General features: G+C 53.8%; 1 protein-coding gene across 1 annotated transcript; it reads right to left on the bottom strand.

Moving 5' to 3' along the window:
• Window positions 1-1,072: 1,072 nt before the first annotated feature.
• Window positions 1,073-15,824, bottom strand: EEF1A2 (eukaryotic translation elongation factor 1 alpha 2). The gene is made up of 8 exons (XM_069034319.1): window positions 15,759-15,824; window positions 14,020-14,242; window positions 9,753-9,932; window positions 8,418-8,714; window positions 4,103-4,253; window positions 2,464-2,720; window positions 2,143-2,377; window positions 1,073-1,420 (listed from the first exon to the last, which is right to left on the bottom strand). The coding sequence occupies exons 2-8, from the start codon at window positions 14,161-14,163 to the stop codon at window positions 1,293-1,295; spliced, it is 1,392 nt and encodes a 463-aa protein (XP_068890420.1). The 5' UTR covers window positions 14,164-14,242; window positions 15,759-15,824; the 3' UTR covers window positions 1,073-1,292.
• Between the last annotated feature and the right edge of the window lie 580 nt (window positions 15,825-16,404).

The following is a 16,404-nucleotide window of genomic DNA, read 5'->3' as shown; positions in this document are numbered from 1 at the left end:
TAGGGCCGCCTGTTCCCAGCACTGTCTCCTCCTGAAAGCCGAGTCAGAGGCACAGACCAGCTCAGGATGCCCCAGCACGCTGCTAATGCCTCCTTCAGGGAGGAAATGGCCCTTGGAAACATCCCCACAATGCTGTAGCGGCAGCACAACTCTCACACCACCTCCCTCCTTCTGCCTGGTCCATTGTACCATCTACTGCTCCTCCTCACACTCGGTGCTCCCACTCTTTCCCCCTCACAGCTCCTGGCTGTTGCTGTTTGGTCAATCCCAACCACTCAGCATCCACAGCCCTTTGGACTGGGACAGCTGCACTGAGTGGAGCTGGGAGAGGTGCACGCTTTGCCTGGGGCTGCAAGATTGTGATGGAAGTCAAAACACCGCCCTGGGTGAAGACCACGCGTTTTGGGGCTTCTTGTGAGACCTGAGTCATGTCTGGGCTTCAATCAGGAAGAAATGTTGCTATTGTGTTGTTTGGAAAGGGCTGGGGGATCAACCATGTGTGAGGCAGAGCAGCAGGTGGGGAGAGAAGGCAGTCTCAGCCACTTCTCCCAAAATGATGGGGCATGACAGAGACCAAAAGTGATGCTGCTCGCCCTTCCAGGAGACATGGGGTGCTCTATTTTCCTTCCTTTCAGTGGCATAGCTAGGAGGTCAATTTAAGCCTATTTTGCATGGAAAAAATATAATAAAGGTCCTGGAAAATGATTTTAGAATCTTGAGCTGGTTAAGGAGAGTATCACAACTGCTGTGAGAGCTGTCACTGCTTCAGGCTGGGGGAATCACCCAGGTCAAGGGGTGCAAGCTGGGGAAGGGCTGGGTGCTGGCTAATGCCCTGAATATGGGCTCCCAACTGTCCTCCTTCCTCCTTCCTTCCATCCCAGGCCCTCCTGTGCCGACCCCACCATCTACTCTAGGTGGGACTACGCAATCCCCACCCAACCCAGCCCCTCTCAATGACAGATGCACACACACACAGCTCCACACCTTTTGGGTTGGTTGGTTTGTTTTGGTTTTTTTTGGGAGGGGGGGTTTGTCTGGTTTTGTTGGTTTGTTTTTTTTTTTTTCCACTGTGGATGTTGCACCAGTTTTATTGGTAAAATTAACATGAAGCCTCACAAACGCTGGAACATGCTTTTCCTTTTAAAGAATTTCCACTGGACCTTAATGGTGAGCATCCAGTCGTTGACATATAAACTCTTACAAGCTGATGTGCACACGTGCGCCCGGGGGAGACGGTGGCAGCGTCCTGGTGTCAGGGATGGTTTCTGCGCGATGCACTGGGAGCCCACGATTCATTTGCCAGCCTTCTGGGCCTTCTGGGCAGACTTGGTGACTTTCCCGGCTCCACCGCTCTTCTTCTCCACGTTCTTGATGACGCCCACGGCCACGGTCTGCCGCATGTCACGGACAGCGAAGCGGCCTGAGGGACGGAGAGAGGGGGAATGTGAGTGAGACACTGAGGCTGAGCTCTTCTGGGAGAGTGGTGGTGGGATCTACACCCCCATTCATGGTGCCATGTGTTACCCCTGCCCTTGGAGCAGGTTCCTGAGCTATAAATCCTTTCTCTGACCACCCTGGGTACTGATGCTCCCCTCTGTTTAAATTAATATTTTTTAAACTTAAACCCCATCTCTTCTCTGCAAGCTCCCAGCATTGCTGAAGCTTCCAGATGGGCAATATCAACCTGGTCTAGTGGAAAGTGTCCCTGACCATGGCAGGGGGGTGGAACAAGATGGCCTTTTATGTCCCTTCCAATCCAAACCATCCTAGAACTCAAGCATGGCACTTCCCTACTTTAAAAGGTGGCCTCCACTGAGCAAACTTCCCTCTTTCTTCTCCTGACTAGTTGTTTTAGGGCAGAGAGGAGGAAACTGGAAAAATGTTTCTGTGTTCAGAACCTATCAGGGTTTAGTGACCGTGAAGGAAACCTCATTGCTCCCAGAGGGAAAACCCAACCTTTGGAAACTCAGCTCAGCAGAGAGCCTGCCCCACCCCAGCCTACCAGCACATGGGGCAGCAACAAAACATCCTCAGCTCCCTCCCCATCCAGCTGGGAGAAGCTCAGCATGTCTGATGTGAGCTCTGCCCCCACAGAGCCCTCATACTCCTCCACAGGAGACCTCCAAAGAGCTGTTCCCTTACCAAGGGGTGGGTACTGGGAGAAGCTCTCCACACACATGGGCTTGCCAGGGATCATCTCCACGATGGCTGCATCACCCGACTTCAGGGACTTGGGGTTGTCCTCCAGTTTCTTGCCGGAGCGCCGGTCAATCTTCTCCTTCAGCTCGGCAAACTTGCAGGCGATGTGTGCGGTGTGGCAGTCGATGACGGGCGAGTAGCCAGCACTGATCTGGCCAGGGTGGTTCAGGATGATCACCTGAGGGACAGAGCAGTGTCATGGCAAGGCTAGGAGCTTGGGCACGGTGGCAAATGAGGCATGGTGGCATCACCAGCCCTGCTCACCTGAGACGTGAACTGCGCTGCCTCCTGCGGCGGGTCCGACTTGCTGTCCCCGCAGACGTTCCCGCGGCGGATGTCCTTCACCGAGACGTTCTTCACGTTGAAGCCAACATTGTCCCCAGGCAGAGCCTCGCTCAGGGCCTCATGGTGCATCTCCACGGATTTCACCTCAGTGGTGATGTTCACAGGGGCAAAGGTGACCACCATGCCAGGCCGCAGGATTCCGGTCTCCACTCGGCCCACGGGGACGGTGCCAATCCCTGTGGAGACAAGGACAGAGTGCAGCAAAGTTCAATCTGCTTGGTATGTTGCTGGGCCAGAGCCTGGATTCAGCAAAAGCAAGACATCTTTGGTGGTTTTCACCAAAGAACATGTTTGCTCCTTGCCCAAAACCTCCAAGTTTTCAGCAGATCAACACTGGGGTCTTGAAAAGTGTTAAGAGTCCATCCTTCCTACTCAAAGTTTTGTAAATAAGAAGTAACCCAGTCAGAAAGTCCTGACAATCCACATGCCCCAAGAGTTCTTCTCCTGGAGCAGCTGTGGCATCTCCTGCATGGAGGACTGGGACATCATAGCATGTGTGCAACAACACTGTACGCATCCCTGACGGCCACACCACCAGCTGTGACAGAAAATGAGGGTGGCTCATTAAATGATTGGGATCTTTTACAACCTGTGTCACCAGGAGATTTTGGGAAAATTCCCCTTTGGAGGCAGGTGAAGAATGATTGAGAGAAACAACATTGAAGAGATTGAGGAGGTTGGCTGGACCCATCTGCTCCTCCACATCCACCCTGCTGCCTCCACCTTCCCTCTTCCCATGGTGTCTCAGCTCCCCAAGGACCTGCCTCCCAGTAAAACCAGATCTCTTTGCCCCAGCTGAGCTAGGGGAGGACACAGACCTCTAACCACTTTTCATCTCCACTGCAAACAAGAGCAGCCTGCATTAAAAACCCTGCTAAATCCCATGTTCAACCCTTGCAGTGCATGTGTCCTTGGAAAAGTGTGGGAAAGGGCTGGAGAAGTCTGTGCCTGCCTGATCCAGCCCCCAGGGAGTCAGCAGTGCTGTCCACTTATGCCAGCAGGTCAGAGAGCTCACAGGGTATTTATAGCTGAGCAAAGTGTCCCCATCACCTCTCCAGAGGGAAGGGGACACGTGTCAGCCGCGGCGCTCCCTACATGGCTGGCACAGCTCGGCAGGAGGACGTGCCGATGATGGACACCAGCATTTGGGAAGCTTGGGCAGGTCACAGCCAAGCTGCACCAGCTTCAGCGGCCCTCCCTGCTGGTCTTGTCCCTCATCGGGGTCACAGAATGCTTTTTGCTGCCTCCACCTTGCCTGGCCAGCCATGATCTCTGGGACACACAAATTTGCAGCCATTTGGGCATCATGTGTTCCCTGGGGACAGCTCACAAACCTGCTGGTCCTTTCTGGTCCCTGGGCACCTTTGGGCATGTCTCCTCCACCCCAGACAGCCCAGGCTCAAATGGGGCCTTTGCCCTGCAGCTACCACCCTTTTCTCCAACATTATCTCTGGTTTGAAGAATCAAATCCCTCCAGTTTCCCAACACCTGGAAATGTCATTCCCACATTCCCATGGAATGAAGACTCCAGCTAAGGCAGAGGAGTGGCAGGGCTCACCTCCAATCTTGTAGACATCCTGGAGGGGCAGGCGCAGGGGTTTGTCTGTGGGGCGGGTCGGGGGCAGGATGGTGTCCAGGGCCTCCAACAGGGACACGCCACTGGCGTTGCCTTCTTTGCGCTCCACCTTCCAGCCTTTGAACCAAGGCATCTGGGAAGAGAGCAGCAACAGAGAACTATGGAATCACAGAATGGTTCAGGTTGGATGAGACCTTAAAGACGATCTTTTTCCACCCCTCTGGCATGGGCAGGGACATCTTCCATGAGACCAGGTTGCTCCAAGGCCCATCCAGCGTGGCCTTGAGCACTTACAACATTCTCTGAGTGTGCCTGTCCTCAGCACCCAGAGGTGAACCCAGAGAGATGTCCCACCAGGACAACCTCCATACAGTCAGTCCTGCCATGTCCTGGCTTTACCAGGGGGCTGGGGAGCTCCTTCCACTCCACCATCCCTGCAGGCTTATTTGCCCTGCTTTGCTCAATCTTCTCCTCTCTCTTCTAGAAATGAGCAAGACATCCATTAATGGGAGAAAAAGGATGGAAGTGGTTAAAGCCACCAAACTCACAGTCCCACTTCCAACACAACCCATGGGCACTGCACCAGCTGCCTGGATCCTGGATTCCTCCAGGAATGCTGCCTCCAGCACAGGGAACACAGGGTCTGCAGCCAAGTCCCGGCTACAAAGTGCTCAACCTTCAGTCCTGGGAACCAAGTTCCTCCAAAGGGAGCCCCAGACAAATGCTTCTCCCCACTCAGTCTTGCTATCACCCCCCCCCCAAGGTCTGGATTCTAAATCCTGGCTTGGGAGGATGCTGGAAACCCAGCTGCTGAGAGAGAGGATTGTTTTTCATAGATGTTCCCTTCTCCTGAGCTAAATTGGACCTTTGAAACTAAAAATTGGCCAGAAAGAGATGGAGAGGAATGGAAATGTGCTCGGCAGCAGCCATGGTTTAATGCAGGGAACTGCAGTGCTTTATTGGGATGATGCTGCACATCTGGATGTTGTAGCAGCACCTGGAGCTTGCTAGCAAGAAAAATTTAGTCCTGGGTCTGAGACAACCCTAATACAACAAGCAGAGATCAGAGTCTGCAAGGCCATTCCCCTGCCTCTGCACAGAGAGGGTTAGACAGTATTTTCCCATTCCAGAGTCAAATGCTTCCTGTGTGTCCCAACCCCATCACACACTTTGTGGATGTGGCTTTTTTCCCTTACCAACACCAGTGGCACAGTGCAGTGGGCATGGGGGGCCGGGGTGAAGCAAGACCCCCAAAGTGCCCCCAGCTTCACAGCCATCCCTGGAGGATGTGGCTATGCCAAGGGTGGTTTCCTGTCCTGCAATCTGCACCAGCTTTGGGAAGGAGAGAGGGAAAGACTGGACGCAGCCAGGGAATTCAGCCTGCATCCAAAGCATTCAGGTCAGCCCCCTTCAGAGGGTCATGTCTGACACCACTTGTCTTTCTTGGTGGCAGTGGCAGGAGGAGCCTGGGGACACTTTTGCAGCAGGTTCTTCCCAGGGCACTGCAGCTCTTGCCTTGCAGCCAGATCCAGCACCAGGCAACAGCTTGGCAAAATGAAAACTCCATCCAGGCAGCGAGGGAGCCTCGTGTCATGTGCAGGATGACTCAGACCTTCCCCCATTCTGCTGTGGCAGGGCCCAAACGCCAGGCAGGGACCTGTGCCAGCAGCTGCCCCGTGGCCACCTGCCCACGGGCTCTGCTCTCGAGGATGACAGCCACCAAGTGCCCACAGCTCCCATCCCTCTGCCCCACACAGCTCTGGCACATGGGAAAATGACCACCTCTGCCCATGACACCTGGCTGTCAGAGCCATCCCTCTCTCCAGGGAACTTCTGACATGCCAAGAATCAGATAAAGACTTAGACGCCTTCTGGGAACAAATCTCTGCGAAACCTCAGCATGGCCTCAGGGTGAAAAGCGTCTGTAAAACCTGGTTTGTGCTGCCTCCTATGGCCACCCAAATAAAACCACTGTCATGTATTCCCCAAATCTGCTTCCCAAAGAGCAATTCCTACTCCACCACTCCTATGGCAAAAGCAGGATCTGACCAAATCCTGCAGGTAGACAGGCTCCAGCCCCCCAAAATAACAGCTGAGCTCCAGCTTTTTTACACTTAAAGTCTATTGCACAGAGCAGTTGCCTTTCCCTGACTTTCCCCAGCCCATGAGCACCTCAACATCCCCACCCACACACCCCAGTGTTGAAGCTGCAGCCCCAGGCCACCGCACTCCCTAGCACCAGAGACTGGGTGTGTTTGGGTTGCAGCAAACCATGGGGTGAAAGTCTCCCAAACCACATGGAACAGCCCCATTCTGCCAGCTGCAGCACCACAAAGCTGCTTCACGGAACACCCCATTTCCCAAAAAGCTCTTGAGTGCAAAACTTTGATGGAAGCACGGCCCAGCTGTCATGTTTTGCAGCTGGCCTTGGGATTCTGTGCAACAGGGATGTGGGCTGGAGTCTCCCACACAGAGCTGGTTCCAGCCTGACATACCACCACACCCCCTTTGCTCAGAGGCAACAGGAGCTGCAGGGACATCATGGCTCTAATCCCCACTTTCTGATAAGTCCCCTGACAGACAGACAAGTCACTTGACTGCCTTGTGCTTCAGTGAAACCTGTCCAGAAATTAGAAGTGAAAATAATCAGAGCTTTTTCAGGCGAGGAAGGAGAGAAGAGACATCTACACCAGGTTCCTGCTTAAGCTTTCCTAGTGATGGTGCAATATGGGGAGGAGGAGTCTGTCCCTGCACCCTCTCCAGCAGAGCTCATGCTGTTCCAGACCAGGCCAGGTTTTCTTCCCAATTCCCCAGCTCAGGCAGCACCCAGGAGCCAGCTGCCTCCTTAGGACAAAGGAGAGAGTTATTTCACCCCCTGCCTTCTCTCAGGCAGCACATTACACTGGGAACCTGCCCTGAGACCCCTCTGGAGGAAGGGGCCCACTGAGCCCCTCCTGCTCTGTGCCTCCCCTCTGCTGCCTATTAATAGGAGAATTGTTCAGGATCATCTTCCCAGCCCAGCAGCTGCTGACATTTGGAGCCTGCCTGATTGAGGCACCCAGGAACCACGGGGCTGGGTTTGGCATGGCCATGGCTGACCTTTATCCCAGCTCTGCTCCTCAGGGAACAGGAATCTCCCAAGCACCCCGATAATTCCTTCCTTCCAAACCATCCCAAGTGAGCTGCCTTTCCTGTGCAGGGCAGGAGCTGTGTTTTGTGACTGTGTGAGCTTGCATTGCAGAATTCCCCTCGCTCAGGCTTGTGATCCCTGACCTCCCTCAGTTGCTGCTGGACTCATGGATTGCCTCCCTTGTCACAAAGCCCTGCCCTGTAATCCACAGGTGATGTCCTGAAGTCCCCCTAAACATCAAATTTCCCATTGGTTTCACAAGAGATTCCTGGGGTCTGAGCAACTTGCTCAAGGTCACACAGAAGTCATCAGAAGAGCAGGGACCTTCCTCTGGCCAGAACTTTCCAGACCATCACTTCTTTAGAAGACTAACCCTGGGGTAGCTTTTCCTCCAACAAAACCAGTGTCAGATAAGTGTTACGGGCAGCCTGTCTGCCAAAAGCTCCATCCTTCCTAAGCTCTTCCTTCTGTTGTGTGAACTGATGGCACAGGCCCCCCCCAGAGCACCCTGCCTTTGTCTCCCCACCATCCTCATCACAGAGGGAGTAAAAACCAACTGGAAAAGGAGCAGCCCCAAATGGATGCTCTACGGAACTTTGGGTTTGGCATGGAAAACTTGGTACTTCCTCAAGAAAACGTCACCTTTGGGAGTGAGATCCCAGCACTGGAACTGGAGCTTTGGCCATCGCAGCAACACAGAGCATCAGTGGGAAAGGGGACTGAGACCCAGCATGAGGGAGCCTGGCTGCAGGGGGGGAACTGCTCCAAGCCTGACACCAGACTGTGTTATTCCCATCAGAAAACAATGCCCTAAAAACACACCCGCTGCTCCTGCTGAGAGTGACAATTGCTGCTCTAACGTCACTGTGAGTTCTGACAAGGCAAAAACTTCAAGTCCCGGCCCAGAAGCAAAGCCAGCAAGATCATTTCCTGAAGATGCTCATGTTTAGCTGCTGGAGTGCCTGGCCAGGGCACAGCACCCATGAACAGTGAGCCCATTCATCCTGCCCAGGGCCAAGCAGAGCTCCATGGCACATCATCTGTGCTGCCAGCATGGGCCTTTGTGCACAACCGGCACACGAAAGGTTTGCAGAGCACAGAGTTCATCTTCAGCCCGGGTCAGGATCCCCGGGGTGGGGGGAGAAGTCTAACACAAGGCACACTTACATTGGGAGAGGGCTCCAGCATGTTGTCTCCATGCCAGCCCGAGATGGGCACGAAGGGAACTGTGGCCGGGTTGTAGCCGATCTTCTTGATGTAGGCGCTGACCTCCTTGACGATTTCATCGTAGCGTTTCTCGCTGTAGGGGGGCTCTGTGGAATCCATCTTGTTGATGCCCACGATGAGCTGCTTCACCCCCAGGGTGTAAGCCAGCAGGGCGTGCTCGCGGGTCTGCCCGTTCTTGGAGATGCCGGCTTCAAATTCACCCACGCCAGCAGCGACAATCAGGACAGCACAGTCAGCCTAGGGGAGAGAGCAAATGAGCTGCTGCTGTCCCCAGAGAGCATGGCCCTGGTGACACCCCTGAGGGCTTTGAAGGAGTTCCAGATGACTCCCTGCTAGATGCTACCCATAATCCTGCTGATCCACCTCAAAACTGACCCAGCTGTGCTATTTCAGACTTGCCAACCCCACATGGCTCTGCCTTGTGGGTGGGAAACCGAGGTGGATCCCTCTTGGATGCAGGACTCTGACCGGGACCTCATCTTGATCATCTACAGACAAGGTTTTATTTAAACCCCCCTGAAGTCTTACAAAAAACCTCTCTGGGTGATGGGTGTGACTCCAGCCATGGAAACTGTTCCCCAGATTACTTTTGTACCCAGAATACACAGCAGAAGCTGCCTGGGTTTGGCAAAAAGCCATGCCCAGCCCAACTGGCAGCTCAATGGAAATCTCACTGGGCATGTGCTGGGGTTCACCCAGCACCCATCAGTCACAGGGAGATGCAGGAATGTCCCACAATGCAATGAAAGGAAACCACCCTACTCAGGAAGGGTAGACCATTGGGTCTGGCAACATGATGTGCGACAAAGACAGCTGTTTTGAGGAAAAGGAAGGAGAAAAGATCTGTGGAGCCTCCTTTATCCAATAAAACCTAGTGGACTGTTGGAAGTTTCCTGTATATCTCATTTGGCTGAGGCTAAAATAATGTGGAGATATCCTCACACAAAGGCCTGTAGCTCACAGTGTCCCAGCTCCCAGGCAGGCCACATTCATCCCACCTTCTCATGTGGGTGGAAATGGGGTGGAGAAACCCCCTCTTTGTGCCCAAAGACACCCTTTGTCCCAGACACCCAGGGAGGTGCAGGACCATGGCGTGCTGGGTCTCTGGTGCCACCAGCCTCTTGGGTGGACCCTGCTGGACACTCCTCAACGTTTTCTCTCTCAACTCCCCACCTCCAAAAGGACTCCCACTGCACCTATGTGACCTTGGGCTTGTGAACAAGGCTCAGCCTCCCCCCTCCAGCAGCCCCCCACCCCCTGGGCCCCATTTCTCACCTGGGAGGTTCCGGTGATCATGTTCTTGATGAAGTCCCTGTGGCCAGGGGCATCAATGATGGTGATGTAGTACTTGGTGGTCTCAAACTTCCACAGCGAGATGTCAATGGTGATGCCACGCTCGCGCTCGGCCTTCAGCTTGTCCAGCACCCAGGCGTATTTGAAGGACCCCTTCCCCATCTAGCCAACACAGAGGCAAGAACCAGTGAGAAACCCAAGCCCACGGCACTGCTGATGGCCTCCCACCCGTCAGGGCACTTCCCAAGCTCACACAGGGTCACACTGCAAACATTAAAGGCAAAATTCCCTAAATTCAGTGAGAGCTGTGGTCTATTTACTAATAAATACAGGGGAAAGGAGATGTTGTTCTCAACACGTTCCTCAACAGGATGCAGGAGAGGTTGGAAGAAGAGCCATGAAGTGAATTTGTGAGTAGGGCTGGATGGGCAGGACCTGAAGGCAGCAACCCATGAGGTCTCCTCCATGAAACACCAGGGTACTGCACTGCTGCTGGGAAATCCTGTACAGAGACATGGAAAGCTGCTTCTTCTCACACTAGATGTCTCTGAGAGGATATTTATATACTTATCCCATCTCCTCATCTTAATGGAGTTATTGAAAAAGGTCTGTCTATGGGATCTATTTTGTTTTATTTCCCATGGTTTCACAGAGATGCACATGAAGGGATATGGTCTAGTGGTGGGCTTGGCAGTGCTGGGTTAATGGTTGGACTCAGTGATCTTAGAGGGCTTTTCCAACTAAATGATTCTCTCATTCTGTGATTTTAATCCATGACTCAGACCTGTGAGGCAGCTGGTTAATGGGAAAGGGCATTGCTGCATGAGTGAGCCCAAAACTGGGAGGGGTGTAGGAGTGGAACGGGTTAAAAGAAAATGAAATGAGGGATGGTTGCTACGAGCAGAATAGAAATGTGATTGATTTTTGCCACAGAGTGTGCAAATTCACAGGAAAAGCTACTGTGAGCTGCAGCCAGACCAACTGTCGTTGCCAAATGGCCAAAATCTCAGCCAACATTGAAATGCAGGAAATCATGCTGGGGGAGATTAGCTCCAGTAAATCTTTCTGCCTGTGATAAAGCACATTCCCTGGTAAAACCACAGCGGCACTTCTGAAGTGCCTTCTCCTTTGGGTTGGAGCCCTTTGACGTCATGGCACCAGGGGGAGCTGGATTTCCCTCCAGCATGGAGGTCATGCTCCCAGTCTGAGCTGGGATCCTGCCAAGGTGGAGATGGGGCCCAGCAAGCCCACCCTTGCTGACCCCGCTGTGGGCTGGGGCAGTCAGAGGAGCCTGGCCAAAGCGAGGGGTTAAAATGGGCTGCAGCCTTCAGCTCTTGGCCTCAGAAACAAGGGAGTTTTAAGGTAGAGAAAGGAATTTAGGTCTTTTGCAGGTGATTTAATGGTCTACTGCTATGCAAGGTTAGAGCTGTGATACCCTGCTCCCATCCATCCATCCCTCTGTTCTCTGCAACCACAGTTTCTTCTGGCCCATTACCAATCACCAGTCAGAGGGAAGCACTTCCCAATGGCAGGTACCAAACGCTCCAGTGATGAGCCTCCCCACGAAAGAGAAGGCAGCATCACATCTAAACCTGGCCTGCCCACACCATGCCCAGAGGCTGGTCTGCTCCGTCTCCCACACTCCAGCCCTGTTCCCAGCCAGCACAAGGAATTAATGGTGACAGCCTGTTTCATAACAGCTGAGTGCTGCGATGACTTTGCAGCTTGCTCCGGAGGATTACAGGCAAAATCCTAAAGCCAGGGGCAAGACTTCCCCTCCTCAGAGGGGATGCCAGGTCGAGGAGGGGATGCCCCATCTCCACTAGGAAGCTGTGAGCTCTCACTGGGATGGAAAAATCCAGAATCAAGTCTCTGCTCCTGAGCATCCTCCTGACACTGGATTTAGGGAGGGGGTAGAGCAGGAGCTTGGAGGTTTTTAGAATCAAAAAAATGGTTTGGGTTGGAAAAGACCTCACAGGTCATCTCATTCCAACCCCCCTGCCATGGACAGGGGCACCTTCCACTAGACCAGGTTGCTCCAAATCCCATCCAACTTGGCCTTGAGCACATCCAGGGATGGGGCCAAGTTAAACCTTTCCAGCATGCACATCAAACTCCCCCTTCCCAGGGAACAGGGAGGAGTCATCAGAGTGTGCTCATTTACTGCTGGGGATGGAGATACAGCAGGGAATGGTGCATTTGTGCATTGCACTAACAATGGGCTCTTCTCGGGCAGGAGGTCAATCAGCACATCCCGCAGCCTCTCCCCCATCAGCAGCCTATTCCCTCCCTTCTGGAAGGGGAAACTGAGGCACAGAGTAGACCCCTGGCTCTCCCATGGCAGATGAGTGGGAATCAGCACCTTCTTGCCATCAGCCATGTCCACACACACAACCAGCTGCTCGTCACGTGTGAGACCCCCCCAGAGCTTGGCATCACACGTAAAGTGAAGACAAATGAGATCCTTTATTTAGCAAGCAGTTTCCCTCCTTTCACGGGGTGTATTCAGTTACCCAGAGCTGGTGTTGAAAAACCCAGGGTATTATCTAGCTCTGCACAATACCTTCCCTGTTCAGTGCCAGAAATAGCCTGATTTTCCCTGATCGAACCCCAGCGGAGGGACAGCTTTCTATTTGGAGGCCACAAATACTGATTATTTATTTTTTTAAAAAACAGAACAACTCCTCTTTCAGAGATACTGTTACCTCTGCCCTTGAATCAGAAGAAAAAAAAAAAGGGAGAAATCCTCATTCTTTTCTCTTAAATAAAATAACAGACCCTGGGTTTTTTGTTGGCTTTTTGGGTGCACGCAGGCCTCCATTTCCTGTGAATGCCACCTAATGGAAGCAAACCCTTCCCCAGCCTTGCATCAGAAAATGGAGTCTGTAAGCTCAGTCAATAGGCTATTAATAGCAGCCTCCTGTGCCCGCAGATCCTGGCAAGTCAGTGAAAGTGTCTGTTCAATTAAAATCACTGCAATCACATCGACGATAACCTTATCATGCCTTATCTGACCTTATAGGTAAAGGGGGGGAATTTATGGAAGGATATCAGCAATCATTTTAAATCAAGGGAAAGGGATCATTTTGTATGAAGGAAGAGGCTCTTTGCTTAAGGATGGGGAAAAAAGGCTGAAAGTAAGGCAGGAAAATAAGGGATTTAGCTCAGATGCTATCAGCAAATTAAAAAGGTTAAGACAGACAGCAAAATGTGAAATCAAGAGTGGCAGCTCTGTAAATTTTTCTTTTTGTCAATGAAATGTGGGATCTTGACCAGAAAAAAAAAAAAAAAAAAAAAAAAAGAGAGAGAGAGAGAGAGAAAGGAGGGGTATCTGCATTACCAGAGCGATGACGACAAGCCATCTTCTGAGTGACAGGAGCTGCCCTATGGATAACACAGCCAGGCTGTTCCCGGCTCACCCACCTCTCTAGAATTTACCATCATTAATTTCTCAGGACTCCCAATTCACATTTTTCTTCCCAAGACTGTTTCTTCCTCTTTAACCTCGGGCTTTGCCACATTGCAGGTATCGGGTGGTGCTTTGCTGTGTGACAGCTTCTAAATGCACGCACGATAAAATTGTTACAAATGCCCCCATTATAAGGGTCAAACAAAAGAATTTAACTTAAATGCTCAGATTTCTAGCCAGCTTTTCTGTAGCATAGGCTACCAATCAAACTACACACCAGACCACCTGCCTGAGGAAAAAGGGAATGGGGTTTTTCAACCGGATCAAATGAGTGGTTCAGCTGATGCTGCACCTTGTCCCCAGCCGGCACTGGAAACTGATGCTTGGGAGTGAAATTCAGGCAGCCCTGACCTTGGCAGTGAGGGATTATCAGGTTTTCCCCACCATGCACTGAATTTAGAAGGAATTTCATGCCTTGAAGCACCATGATTTGTGGCTTTTCCAGAATCCTGGTGATTACTGCTGGTTCCCTAACCCATCTTGCAGACCTCGCCGTGCCCCTGCCCTCATTAACAGCCGGCAGCTGGGAGTCCCCCAGCTCCGGAAAAGAGGGTGGCGAGCGCCCAAATGGCCTATTTTCCCAAGGCCAGAGAAGTCGGGAAGACCCAGGGGTGCAGAGGGAGAAAAATAGATGGGAACAAAGGGAGAAATAGAAGGTAAGAGAAGGGCAGCACCAGCAAAAGGGGAATACTGCCTGCGGGATACTCGTGGGGATCAGCGTGGAGCATCCCCGCGGGCGGGAATGCGGGCTGGGGACAGGCTGAGGGGCGGACTCCTCACCTCGGCAGCCTCCTTCTCAAATTTCTCAATGGTCCGTTTGTCGATGCCCCCGCATTTGTAGATGAGGTGCCCGGTGGTGGTGGATTTCCCAGAGTCCACATGCCCGATGACGACGATGTTGATGTGCGTCTTCTCCTTCCCCATGCTGCTGGGCTACGCGGGGCTGGCCGGGGCGGGCGGCGCTGGGGAGGGCGGTGGGAACGCAGCTGCCTTTTGGGGGAGGCTGCGGGGGAAGAGGCAGGCGCGTCAAAAGAGCCCCCCTGTGCCAGCCCCCTCCCAGCCCTTCGGGAAAGGCTGTCCTCCCCTCGCCCCACCTTCCCGCTGGACCACGCGCCCGGGGGTGCCCGGCCTCGTCTGGCAGCTCTGCCCGTGCTGGGTCAGAGCCAGCCTGCCCCCGGAGGAGGCCAGCCGGGCTATTTCGGGCTGCCACGTCCAGCCTCCAAGTCTCAGCAAGATGCCGTGTTTTTCGGCATCTTGCCCTCCACCGCCCTCGCGGAGACCCCCAGTTCCCAGGGCTACGTCATCGATGCTTCGAAGGTGCCCTTCCTCCCTGGAAAACCTCCCTGCGACTCAGGGCTGCTTCCGCTGCCTTCTCGCTCTTTCCAAACCCGAGGGCATCTCCTCCATGTCGTGGGTGCCCCGGGAGGAGCCGAGGGTGCCCGTCCTCCCGGGCTGCCCTCACCACTCCCCCGCTGGGCACAGTTCAGGTGACAACAGGGTGTCTGCAAAATGGGGTGGACAAAAATAGCCCTCGCCTGCTCCCCCAAGCAGGGCTGCGAACAGTGGGGCTGCCGAGGGCTCCTCTGAGCCTGCACTGGGGGGGGTTATTATATTTTGCTGCCATGAAACTGGATGGAACAGAGGGAGGAGGCTAAAAACGCAAACGGACGTATCCGGGGAGCTGTCCTGGCATCTCCCGGCGTTGCCATGACTCTGCAGCTGCACACAAACCGGGCACAATTAGGAGCTTTAATCTGACGTCTAATAAAATCCAATTTCACGAATCTGCCCATAGAAGTAAAGGAGGTCAGGAGGAGTTTGCTGCTCTAATAGCGATTCAGTCATGCGGGTGATAACATTCCCAGCGAGAAGCTTCCCTGGGCAGCAGGAGCCGCGGCTGTCCCGTCCCTCCTGCCCTTGAACCCAGCCAGCCCGGATCTGGCCGTTTTGCGGCTCCACTGTGATGCCCGGTCCCGGAGCTCCCAGTCCTGGGTGCGGGTCCCTCTCCCCCCTGCAGACCCGTGGCACACGGGGGGAGATGCAGGATCTCTTTGGGAATTGGGAATTTTTTATTTTTTTTTTATTCCTTCCCTAGGGAGCTAAAGGCATCCCTGCCCATGGCAGGGGGGTTGGAACGAGATGATCTTTAAGGTCCTTCCAACCCAAATCATTCGAGGATTCTATGATTCTAAAGGCAGGGTGGGGGGAAGGAGGGGGGAGCTCGGGGGGGATTATCAGGTTTTCCTCCTCATGCACAACCTTTAGAAGGATTTTCATGTTCTGAAGCACCACGGCTTGCGTGTTATTTCCCACCTGCGGGAAGACGCACCTGCGGGATGAAGGAATGGTCCAGCCCCATCCTTTCCCTTCTCGGGGTACCCCCCACCCCAGGGGCTGACAGCACCCACGCACGGGAGGGGGAGGGAGGGCACTGATCCCCCGCAGCCCCTGGGGCAGGACACCCCCCCCCCGCATCCCGGTTGTCCCCCCCCATCCCGCCGGGGTCCCGCAGCTCTTACCGGGGCGGCGGTCGGGGCGGCCAGAGGCTGCCGGCTTGGGCTCCGCCGCCTTTATCTCCGCGGGAGGGGCCCACCTATCGACGGCGGCAGCGCAATGCAGCGGCCCCCCCGCACTACGGCAATGCGGTACCGGGCGGGGGAGGAGGAGGAGGAGGAGGCGCGGGGGGGGACGGGGGGAGGAGGAGGAGGAGAAGAAGAAGGGAGAGGCGGGAGAGACGGGGGACTGGGAGGGAATGTGTAGGGATGGGAGGGAGGTGGAAGGATGGGAGATAAAGGGATGGGGAAAATGGAAAGGTGGGGAGAGATGGAAGGGTGGAAGACGGACGGATGGGGAGATGCAAGGCTGAAGTCAAAGGGAAACAGTGAGATGGAAGATGGAGAGAGGGGAGGAAGGTGGAAGGATAAAAGATGGAGAGACAGGAGACACAGAAGATGAAGGCGTGAGAGGGAGGTGGAGAGATTGGAGGCAGAAGGATGGAAAGATGGGAAAAATGGAGGAGAAATGGAGAGGTGGAGGAATAGAAAATGGAGGGATGGGAAGACTGAAATCAGAGGGAAAGAGCAGGGTGGAAGATAGAGGGATGGGGGTAAGATGGGAGGATAAAAGATGAAGAAATAGGAGAGCTGGAAGATGAAGACATGAGAG

The sequence above is a fragment of the Aphelocoma coerulescens genome, chromosome 20 (assembly GCF_041296385.1).
Source record: "Aphelocoma coerulescens isolate FSJ_1873_10779 chromosome 20, UR_Acoe_1.0, whole genome shotgun sequence".
Taxonomy (NCBI): Eukaryota; Metazoa; Chordata; class Aves; order Passeriformes; family Corvidae; genus Aphelocoma; species Aphelocoma coerulescens.
The sequence above is the reverse complement of the archived record's forward strand: the minus strand, read 5'-3'. Positions and strand labels throughout refer to the sequence as shown.

Coding starts and splice junctions, on each gene's coding strand:
- EEF1A2 (XM_069034319.1), bottom strand. CDS start 14,163: ATGGGGAAGGAGAAGACGCACATCAACATCGTCGTCATCGGGCATGTG. Junction 9,933..14,019: donor TTGAGAAGGAGGCTGCCGAG/GTGAGGAGTCCG, acceptor TGTGTTGGCTAG/ATGGGGAAGGGGTCCTTCAA. Junction 2,378..2,463: donor CAGCGCAGTTCACGTCTCAG/GTGAGCAGGGCT, acceptor TCTGTCCCTCAG/GTGATCATCCTGAACCACCC.